This window comes from Mastomys coucha, unplaced genomic scaffold (genome assembly GCF_008632895.1).
Source record: "Mastomys coucha isolate ucsf_1 unplaced genomic scaffold, UCSF_Mcou_1 pScaffold5, whole genome shotgun sequence".
In the NCBI taxonomy this organism is placed as follows: Eukaryota; Metazoa; Chordata; class Mammalia; order Rodentia; family Muridae; genus Mastomys; species Mastomys coucha.
Window position 1 is genome coordinate 112607961 of NW_022196911.1, and position 11523 is coordinate 112619483.

The window sequence follows — 11523 nt, forward strand, 5'->3', positions numbered from 1 at the left end:
ATAGAATGTATTAGAAGGCTCAGTGCACTCCCATAATACTCCTGGGACTCCTCATCCATTAGGCCCAAGGGCTGGGATCACACACACTCACCACTGGGCCTGACATGAGGAGAACAGTCTCCGGCCAGGTGACCTAAGTAAGTTCCTGAGGAATAAGTCCGCATTTCAGGGCAGGGTCACTGATCTTTAAAGGTATCTAATGTGAGCACTAGAAGTCACCCCCAGTGGCCAGCAAACACTGCTTCAGATTGAGGAAAGTGTACGTGATGCTGAAATCTGGCCCTTGACTGCCTTTTCAGAAAACAGAACCCAGGAAAGGTGAAGGCACAAACTAAGCTCACCAGTCACGTGCTTCCTATGGGTTCCCTAAGGGTCCGTCTTACATTTTGGCCCATTGTGCAACAAAAGAACTTGAAGTACAAATGATGTGTCAGCTAAGTGACTTTGAAGCCTTCTCACCCAGGAGCCCTTGGGCTTCCCAAGGAGCAGAGCATGGACCATGGACAGGAGGAAGGGAAGACTGTCACCCACAGAGCCCATCACCTTAAAGCAGAAGCAACAGCGAGGGCCTACTATTCCACTTCAGAAGTAAACACATCACAAAGCAGCCCTGGACACTCCTGCCTTCCGCTGACCACGGCCACTCTGAGACACTGATGTTGCCAATCAACACAAATGAGCTCATGCTACAGCATCTACCAGAGGGAGATGCTGCTCAGTGACCGCTTGCTCTGCCATCAATGGCTTCTGCTGTGCGCTTAGGGCAGAAAGGTCACTTTTCAACTGGGGCAGGATGCTTTGCCCGGCTTGGTCTAGCAGAAGACACTCTGTTCACTGCCTAGCAGAACAAACAAAGCACTTTTCGGGTAAGCTGGAAACAAATGCCCTAAAGCCCATGAGATAACTGACTAGCCAACACAAGTACACAGAAGAGCCAGTGAAGCACCTGGGAGGCAGAGGCAGGTAGATCTCTGTGAGTTTGAGGCTATGTTGGTCTACAGAGTGAGTTCCAGGTCAGCCAAAGCTACACAAAGAAACCCTGTCTTGAAAAATAAATAAGAAAAAAACACAATAAAACAAAACAGCACATAGATGATAATACAAAGTTCCAAATAATGAAGTGCCTTTTGTCTCTAATTTCTTTTTTTTTTTTTTTTTTTTGGTTTCTGAGACAGGGTTTCTCTGTATAGCCCTGGCTGTCCTGGAGCTCACTCTGTAGACCAGGCTGGCCTCAAACTCAGAAATCCACCTGCCTCTGCCTCCCAAGTGCTGGGATTAAAGGCGTGCGTCACCACCGCCCGACCCATTGTTACTGATTTCTATAACATCATATTCACCAACTGTTATTTTAAACTGTATGGAAGCTGGAATGGAACATGTTTATAACCTCGGGGAAAATAGCAGGGGGCTGAGGCAGGAGGATCTTGAGTCTGAAGACAGCCTGGGCTACAAAGCAAAACCTAGATGGGAAATTGGAGGAGAGAGGAATATAAAGGGAGAAAGGAAACTAAGCACCAACAGCCTGATAAGTGAGACAGCCGCTTCCATCACCTCCAGGGTAAGACCAGCATAGCGTCCTAAGGCTGCCTGAGCCCATTCACACACTTTCTCCCCATTCCCTCGTGGGTGGGTGGATGGATGGATGGATGGAAAGAGAAAACATGGGAAGTTCTGAGAAATAAGGTATAATTGAAGAGCCAAAAATGGTGACTATATAATGCACCCACATTTCCATGAAAAGACTGAGCAATTCAGTAAACTACCCTGAAGACTGGAAAATGTAATTATAAGGCTATTATCCCAGAAGCTCCTGTACAAAGTGAGAGGAACTGGGCATGGCAGCATGCTCCAGTACTCCAGTACTCAGAAGGCGGAGGCCGTCATCTCAAGAGTTCAAAGGCAGCACACTCCACGTGGTGAGCTCTAGGCTACCCGGGTCTACAATAAGGCAGCTCTAGGCTACGCGGGTCTACAATAAGGCAGCTCTAGGCTACGCGGGTCTACAATAAGGCAGCTCTAGGCTACGCGGGTCTACAATAAGGCAGCTCTAGGCTACGAGGGTCTACAATAAGGCAGGTCTAGGCTACGCGGGTCTACAATAAGGCAGGTCTAGGCTACGCGGGTCTACAATAAGGCAGCTCTAGGCTACGCGGGTCTACAATAAGGCAGGTCTCCTGACTAGAAGGGGGAGAGACAGAGGACACATATGCTATCGATTTTCTTTAATTAAAGTTTTTGTTGTTTCCCCCTTCCCTAAACCACATGAAATTTAGCTGAAGAACAAACTGAGCTAGAAGTGGTGGTGTGCACCTGAGAGTCCAAACATCTAGAGCTGGGATGGGAGGAAGTGAATGCTTATGCTACATAGGGAGATGTTGGGGCACACCAGGCAAGGGTGTGTCTCTGGACCAGCAAAGAGCTAAACACTGGCAGAATCTTGGTATTGTTATTTCTATGGCCTATCAATAGCCTCATGTTTTATAATTACTAATTCTTCCTCACTAGTCTGAGGCAATATAGAATTGTATCTGATTGGCTATAATAAAGAGCTGACGGCCAATAGCTGGGCAAGAAGTGGAGGGCAGAACTTGGGGTGTGTAGGAGGTGAGGGAGGAAGGGATATTGGGAGGACAGACCTCAGCAGTGGAGCAGAGAACGACACAGGACTGAAGGGCCATGGCCAAGAGGGCTGGCTACGCTTACAGGAGCTGGGAGACAGACTGCCCTAGCTAAAGGCCTAGGCTTTAACCTATATTAAAAGTCTCCATAGCCAGGCAGTGGTGGCACACACCTTTAATCCCAGCACTTAGGAGGCAGAGACAGCAGTTTTCTGAGTTCGAGGCCAGCCTGGTCTACAGAGTGAGTTCCAGGACATCCAGGGATACATAGAGAAACTCTGTCTTGAAAAAAAACAAAAACAAAAACAAAAACAAAAACAAAACAAACAAAAAAGAAGAAATCAGATTTAATTAATTAACATAGGGACTAGGGATAGACTCCAGAACCTCAAAAATGCTAAGTGCTCTCTTTGTCAACTGATGTGCACCTTTACCAGCCTCAATCAATCAGTTTTAAAAGCCCAAGGAGTCTCCAAAAATCCCAACTGACCATTTTGGAACTTGAGAGCAAACAGTAAGTGAAGGCAAGAGGGTTTCAAAAAGTCCAAGGATAACGGGAGCTCCAGTTAGGACTCCATGTGTGAGTCAGAAGGAGGGCTCTCCAGTTAGGACTCCATGTGTGAGTCAGAAGGAGGGCTCTCCAGTTAGGACTCCGTCTGTGAACCAGAAGGAGGGCTCTCCAGTTAGGACTCCGTCTGTGAACCAGAAGGAGGGCTCTCCAGTTAGGACTCCGTCTGTGAGTCAGAAGGAGGGCTCTCAGGGTTAGAAGCACGGCTGCTCATCCAGACCATTTGTAACTCCAGTTCCAGGGGATCCCACACTGCTTTGACCCCCTCTGGCACCAGGCAAGAGAGTGGCGTGCAAACAAACATGCGTGCAAACATCCACTCACATCAAACATTTAAAAAAATCAATTTTGAGGGTAAGAGCACTGACTGCTCTTCCAGAGGTCCTGAGTTCAATTCCCAGCAACCACATGGTGGCTCACAACCATCTGTAATGAGATCTGATGCCTTCTCCTGGTGTGTCTAAAGAGAGTTATAGTGTACTCACATATATAAAATAAATAAACCTTTAAAAAAATCAATTTTGAAAAAAAACATTAAAAAAAGAAGAAAAGAAAGAAAAAAGATGACAAAACCCAAACAAGACATAAGAGACCCAGTCTTTTCTCAAGACAGGGTTTCTCTGTGTAGCCCGGGCTGTCCTGGAACTCACTCTGTAGACCAGGCTGGCCTCGAACTCAGAAATCCACCTGCCTCTGCCTCCCAAGTGCTAGGATTAAAGATGAATGCCAACACTGCCCAGCTAAGAGACCCAGTCTTAAAAAGAAATAGCAGATCCTGGAAAGATGGCTTAGTGGTTAAGAGCACTTGATGTTTTTGCAGAGGCCCTGGGTTCAATTCCCAGCACCCACATAGTAGCTCACAAGTGTCTCTAACTCCAGTTCCAGGGGATCTGACATCCTCATACAGACACACATGCAGGCAAAATTCCAATGTACATAGAATATAGATAAATAGATTTTTTAAAAAAAGAAGCCTTATTTTGAGAAGGAGGAAGAGGAGGAAGAAGAGGAAGAAGAGGAGGAGGAGGAGGAAGAGGGGAAGAAGAAGGAGAAGAAGGAGGAGGAGGAGGAGGAGGAGAAGGAAGAGAAGGAGAAGGAGGAGAAGGAGAAGGAGAAGAAGGAGGAGGAGGAGGAGGAGGAGAAGCAGGAGAAGGAAGAGAAGGAGAAGAAGAAGGAGGAGGAAGAGGAGGAAGAAGAAGAAGAGGAGGAGGAGGAGGAGGAGAAATAGCAGTCAGGCAGTGGTGAGGAAAACCTTCAATGCTAGTACTCAGGAGGCAGAGGCAGGCAGATTTCTAAATTGTGGCCACCCACTCCACTGGAGTGGGTGTGGCAGTAGCCAGCCTGATCTACATAGTCAGGGCTACCCAGAAAAACCCTGTCTCAAAAAACCAAAACAAATACATGGGAGGAGGGTTAGTAATAAACACATAACAAAGAGAACAGTAAATGCCCTAAATTCCTAGAAATCTCATTGCCTCATCAATTGTAGTACTCAGCCCTCACTGAGCATAGCCACTCAATGGATAAACTCATATTTTACAATTAATGGCAAGGAGTTTTTTCCTCTAAATTTTTATTACTATGTGAGAAATAAGCCACCTACAGCAAGTGACAAGAAACTGGGCAACAGGGCTGTAGAGATGGCTCAGTGGTTAAGAACATGTACTGTTGTTGCAGAGGACCAGAGTTCAACTCCCAGCACCCTCATCAGGCAGCTCCAGCGCCAAGAGATGCCCCTAACCTTGGGCACATGCACATATGCAGGCGTACACACATGTACATGTAAATAAACAATAAATAATAATAATAAATTTTTTAAAAAGAAACTGAGCAAGAAAGAATAATGGCAGGCTTTCCTTGGCAGCACATAACGCCCCGCTGAGTTCCAGCTGAGCCCACACGCTCCCAGGGAGCCTTCACAGCTTCACTACCAACACTGACTACCAGTGTCCAGCTTAGCCAGACCTCCCCGCCACAGCCTAGGAACACTTCCCATTTCAAAGGGCACTGAAACTTATCGATAGTACTTCAAGGGAAAGCGAGGCACAGTCCACAGGAAGGACTCTGCTCTAGGCCTCTGTGACCTCGCTTGACTCTGGCTGCATGTCGTGCAGTTACAAGGGTTATAAAATATGCTGTATCATCCACTCTACCAAACAAAACAGCACCCTCCATGTTGGACTGAGAAGGAATAAAGTCCCAGCAGTTTTTGTTTGTGAACCCAACTCAGTCCACTTGGTAACGCTTTCCTAGGATTTACTCAAATCCCACGTATTTGGGATTTGGAACAGCTTTAGGAACAAAAATCGGTATTTGGAAGTTGGTGAGTCTTCTGGCTTGGGCTGCTGAAACTAACCATAAAAAACTGTAAACGTAGCTCGGACTATCCTCAAACTGGATATACGTAAGGATGACTTTGATCTGGCTCCACCTCCCATGTGCATGGATTACAACACGAGTAAAGTAGTGTTTCTGATTAGTAAGATTAATTGGAGTTCTGAGGAAGGCCTAAGGAACAAGGCAAGCCATTTCGCTGTCACAGTAATGGGTCTACTAAGTCACAGAGTCTGCATGCACTGCAGCTATAACTCACGGGAAAAAGAGGTAACCATTACCACAGAAATGTTGTATTCATATTAGTTCGCGGAAACATATTCTTAATAACAGTGAGTCTTTTTAAGCCAGGCAGGGTGGCTCACATCTGTAGCCCCAGCAGGTAGGAGGCTAAGGTGGGCAGACTGTATGGGGTTGGGGGTCAGCTTGGACTACACAATGACTTTGAGATGAACCTGTCTCAAAAGACAAAGCAAAACTTCAAAAGAAAACAAGAACAAAAAGCAAATTCTTCTTGTGTTCCTAAGGTGTTGCAGATGTAATCTGGGATTTGGAGCATGCTAGCCAAAGGGAGTGTGCTTTTAGTCTAAAAAGTTTTCATTTTACTTTAAAAAAAAACCGATTTCTGTGTGCGAATGCTCTGCCTGCAAGTACACCTGCCTGCCAGCAGAGGGCGCCAGGCCCATTACAGATGGCTGTGAGCCACCATGTGGGTGCCAGGAACTGAACTCAGGACCTCTGCAAGAGCAGCTAGTGCTCTTGGGGTTTTTTGTTTGTTTGTTTGTCTTTTGTTTTTGTTTTTTTTTTCGAGACAGGGTATCTCTGTATAGCCCTGGCTGTCCTGGAGCTCACTCTGTAGACCAGGCTGGCCTCGAACTCAGAAATCCACCTGCCTCTGCCTCCCAAGGGCTGGGATTAAAGGCGTACGCCACCACCGCCCAGCTGCAGACAGTACTCTTAACAGCTGACTGACCACCTTTACTATTTATTTATTTATCTAGTAATGCTGGCGGATGGAACCTGGGTAACTGCGCATGCTAGGCAAGGGCTCTCCTGCCACGGCATCTCCAGCCTCCCAGTCTTATCTTTATTAACGAAGACACTGGAGAGCTCCTCTACTAAGTAAAAAGCCAAGGAAGGTTTTAGAGGAGACAGAGCCTTGTGCTAGAATGACTTGAAGGCTGGGGGGGGGTCTTTACAAGTAATTTTTCAAAGTCTTTTTTAGTGACTTACTCACTCTATATGCATTGGTGTTTTGCCTGCATGTATGTCTATGTAGAGGTGTCAGATAACCTGGACCTGGAATTGCAGTGAGCTGCCATGTGGGTACTGGGAATTGCACCTGGGTCCCCTTGGAAGATCAGACGGTGTTCTTAACCACTGAGCCATGTGTCCAGCCCCTAGCATACAACTGAAAAGCAAAGTGCAACAGAATGAGTGTCTGAGAGAAGGCGGCTTTCCTCACACGCCTGAGGTGGGTTTTCCCGATCGACAACCATTAGGAAACGCCATCACTACATCCGACAATGCCAGGTTCGGAGAATATCAGATTCATTCTGAGGTCTGACAGGCTCTCCACAGACTCTTACATTTCCTATTATTTCATACTCCAAATACCCATTCCACAAAAACAGAATCTGCTAGCGTCCCAATGCGACACTAGGCAACCTGTGTCCCACTAAGCCACACCTCGGGTATCAGGAAGCTTTCTTACAAAGTGCAGGTCCACCATGCACTTAAATAACTTTCATTGGGATGTTTGGAACAAAAAGCTTTTTTATTATTTGCTCCTTTCTTTCCTCCATTCCCCTGAAGGGCTTCACTGGTGTTTGTCCTGCCCTCTGGTCCACCCTCTCCCACGGCTTTCACTGTGTAACCCTGGCTGTCCTGCAGAGAGGTCCAGACAGGATAGAGAGGAACTGGCTCTACAGACCAAGCTGGTCTCAAAATCAGAGACCAGCCTGCCTCTGACTCCTCCGGAGTGCTGGGATTAAAGGCATGAGTCACCATGGTCCAGTTCGAAAGAATTTTATAAATTTAATTGAATTATAATTTTATTGTGTGCAGGGGTACAATAGCCACCTCTAGCAAATGGTCAGAGGACAACCTAAGGGAGGTGCCTCTTTTTGTACAATTCGGGTTCTGGGAACTGAAAGCAGACGATTGGGCCGGGTAACCACCTCACCATCCCTTAAAGGTTTTTAAGATAAAAAACAATTTTGGGGGGCTGGTGAGATGGCTCAGTGGGTAAGAGCACCGACTGCTCTTCCGAAGGTCATGAGTTCAAATCCCAGCAACCACATGGTGGCTCACAACCACCCGTAATGAAATCTGACGCCCTCTTCTGGTGGTCTGAAGACAGCTACAGTGTACTCATAATAATAAATAAATCTTTAAAAAAAAAAGTTTAAAAAAAACAATTTTGGGCACAACCGTTCATTATTAGCATTTTACAAATATGCTATACTATCCCACTAAAAGATCTAGATGCAAAAGTAGTATTATTTTTCACACATCAAATTGAATCACGAAATGTTCAACTTAAGCCTTTAAACGCCACGCAAGATAAAAAGACCTCCCCAGACTACAGCTGTCGTTTGGGCATTCACTAATTGTGCTAACGAACACCTACTTCTTAAACCACATGATTTCTTCAGGGTCTGAAATGCCAAATTCCCTCATCTTCTTCACCATGGTGGCACTCTTCTTAACGGCCACCTCGTAACGCTGGCTTCGAGTGAGGAAGTTATAGTCCTCATGCTGGAAGTCGGGGTCGTTCAGAATCAAGTTCTCTGCAAGAGTTAAATGACATCAAGAGAAACAGGTATTTACCCTCCCTGACTGCCAGCAGATCAGGACGGAGGACGATCCCCGCCCAATTCTGCCACCGGACGCCCATCGAAGTAGGGGTCCCGGCTTCCCCTAAACTCCAGAGACCCCAAACCCTCATTCAAGAGGGTCTTTCGTCTCCTCGTTCGGTACAAGCGAGAGGCCCGGCCCTCCAGTCTCACCGATTTCTCGACGGCGCCGGGTGTTCTCGGGACTGCCATCCAAGATGTGCGTGATTAACTCCGGATTGAAGGCGGCGGCGGCCCGCTCCTTGCGCAGGTCGGGGTTCATGACGGTGGTCAGGGTTGGTGGCAGAGGAGGTGGCGACAGAAGTGACAGACACCCGAGTGAGTCCGCAGCTCGGGCGCCGACCGGCCCTAAGAGCCCAGCCTGCCAGCCTCGGCCCCGCCCCCGGCAGGCCCCGCCCCGTCCCGCCGCCGCTCCTCACGTGACCCGCTGCAATCCCGGACGCCGGTCCCGCCCGCCGGACGGACGAATCCCCTGCTGCGAGCCAGGGGAGGTCCCTGAGCGGCTCCTCGCCAAGGAAAGCAAGGTAAAAGGTCAAGAAACCTCAGTGGCACTGGAAAGGGAGTGGGGCTCTTTCCGGACGTCACTTCTCCAGGTTCACGTGACCTTTCCGGGAGGAAAAGCGCCCAGGAGACGCGCGCAGCCGATTGGCCAGGGCCTCGAGGGGCGGGATCGCGCCTGCGCTGTGGGACTCGCCTACTTTCGGGCTTGGGCGGGGAAGGAGGGTCCCACTGACTGTACTGTCCCGGGAATCCGGAAGGGAGTGGGTGTCAAGGGTCTCGGTTGGGGAGGGGAAAGCTGTTGATTTTACTGGAGCCTAACCAAATTGGAGCAAAAGGCTACCAGGACAAAGGTCTCGTTCGGGAGATGGTTCGTCGTCGTTGGCTAAAAATACTGCCGACTTGGCTGACGTTAGAGGCTTGGGACGCAAGGGCCTGGTCCTGCGAAGCTTCCCGGTTCATGCAGTGGGCCTGGGTTTAGTGCGAGAGGGAACGGGTCCAGTTTCTCTACATTTTATAATCCGAGACTTTCCCCACCTACACCGGCAGGGCAGGTCCTAGAAAATTTGAAATCTAGACTTTACTTTGCCGTATCCTTATCCTCATCGAAGACGTAAAAAGTACACATGCCTAAGAAGTTCTAGCGTAGGATTTATAACAAAGAGTCCCTTCGCCTCAGAGACAGCCAGTGTCCACCAGTTTGTTTTTCAGTTCCTGTTCCTTAAAAAATGCTCAGTAGTAGGCTGGAGAAGTCTAGCATGCACCCTGGCACAGGCTTGCGACTTCAGTGGAGGTCTGAGGATCTTGAAGGCCAAGGTCGTAATAGGCTATATACAATGAAGGCAGCCTCGGTTGTGTAATGCCTTGTTTCAGAAAGCCTTTAAGTGTCAAGTAAAATGCACTCTTTCTTCATTTGATTTCATGCCACAAGAAAGAACTACATTTCTTCATTACCTCTCTACCTTGCCCTTTGTAACAACATATGTAAGACCCTTTTACATTAACAGTGCTGAGAACGGGTAAAGTAAATGAAGGCTTTATTTTGAATACAAAATTTAAGGGAGCCCCCAAAATTCAATATTTTAATGCACTTTTTTTTCTTAATTCAGGAGATAAACCTCTGAGCTATATTGTCAGCTCCACAAAATTTAAAAGTTCAAAGGGGAAAATAAGAAAAAATCTGAAAAGTTAAATAAAGACCATCTCATTGTTGTTGAGCAAGGTTCAACCATATGCCTGAGCAAGGTTCTGTTACTGAGGATATTTTCAAGAACCTTTAGGCACTGATATCCTGTATAGTTTGGTTATTGTGAATTTTATTGCTCTTAGCAAAAGCTTGGATCCCAAATACAATTAACACAAGTTATTGGTGAGATAAAACCAAGGTTACTGCTTCCTGGGGTAAAGGGAATGACTACACGGCAAACCTTTGGCAATGTCTCAGAGAGGTAAAGGTATGGTCAGGCTTACCGACAGTTGGAAGTTTGAACTGGCCTGTTGGCACAGGCCTGGAATCTCAGCTATTCAGGAGGCTGAGGCAGGAAGTCACAAGTTCCAGACAAACCTGGGTTGCAGAGAACTGTTAATTTGGTTTAAGGCAGCACTTTCAACCTAGGGTTTTAATTAAAACTGCATAAGAATTGTAGTACAAGATGGGCAGTGGTGGCACACGCCTTTAATCCCAGCACTTGGGAGGCAGAGGCGTGCGGATTTCTGAGTTCAAGGCCAGCCTGGTCTACAGAGTGAGTTTCAGGACAGCCAGAGCTATACAGAGAAACCCTGTCTCAAAAAGCCAAAAAAAAAAAAAATTGGTACTAGCAAGGTGAGGGGATTCAGATAGCTTCTGAGAGTGGACTGACAGTTACTATTGAAGCCATCAACCTGGGTGGACAGTCCAAGAAGAGCTAGCTAGCTACACATGCTGATAAAGGCAGATTCTGGCAGATTAATATTCATGTGGGTAGTAAGGTATGGCTTGAGCTCGGTGCCCAGTAAGTGTGGAATGGGGGTCATGATTTCTATTCTCTTCATGGATCTATTTATCCATTCATAGTTAATAATGCCCCAAAACTGGTAGGCATGGGCTGGAGAGATGGCTCAGTGGTTAAGCATACTGACTGCTCTTCCAGGGGACCTGGGTTCAGTTCTTAGCTCCTACATGACAGCTCACAACTGTAACTCCAGTTCCAAGGGATCTGACACTCTTACACAGACCTATATGTAGGCAAAATACCAATGAATATAGAATAAGAATAAATTAATTAAAAAAAAAAAAGCCTGGTAGGCGCAAAGAACACAGCCACCAGAATCCTGCCCTTGTGGGGATTATAATCTGGTGAGCAGGATCACGCTCTCTGAGCACATCTGACTCGTCAGCACACTGCAGTGAGTGCCAGAAATCAATGCGGGGTACAGGGCGGGCAGGGCAGTGGATAGAGGAGAGAGACCCAGTGTCAATAAATGTGGGGTACAGGGCGGGCAGGGCAGTGATAGAGGAGAGAGACCCAGTGTCAATAAATGTGGGGTACAGGGCGGGCAGGGCAGTGGATAGAGGAGAGAGACCCAGTGTCAATCAATGTGGGGTACAGGGCGGGCAGGGCAGTGGATAGAGGAGAGAGACCCAGTGTCAATAAATGTGGGGTACAGG

At 47.3% G+C, this 11523-nt stretch overlaps 2 protein-coding genes across 5 annotated transcripts in view; one reads left to right on the forward strand and one right to left on the reverse strand.

Annotated features, from left to right (window-relative positions):
- The window catches only part of Acox1 (acyl-CoA oxidase 1), a 28113-nt gene extending 19129 nt beyond the window's left edge, over positions 1–8984 (reverse strand). For both annotated transcript variants that reach the window (XM_031351789.1, XM_031351790.1), the window contains exons 1-2: positions 8532–8984; positions 8153–8312 (exon numbers count right to left, since the gene is read on the reverse strand). In XM_031351789.1, coding sequence (XP_031207649.1) covers positions 8153–8312; positions 8532–8640 — 269 coding nt within the window. In that variant the 5' untranslated portion in view covers positions 8641–8984. The remainder of the gene's footprint in view (positions 1–8152; positions 8313–8531) is intronic.
- Ten1 (TEN1 subunit of CST complex) overlaps positions 8766–11523 on the forward strand; it is a 19651-nt gene continuing 16893 nt past the window's right edge. The window contains exon 1 of one of the 3 annotated variants that reach the window (XM_031351791.1): positions 8766–8902. The gene's annotated coding sequence lies outside the window, so the exon portion shown is untranslated. The remainder of the gene's footprint in view (positions 8903–11523) is intronic. The other 2 variants (XM_031351792.1, XM_031351793.1) reach the window with 2 other exon arrangements.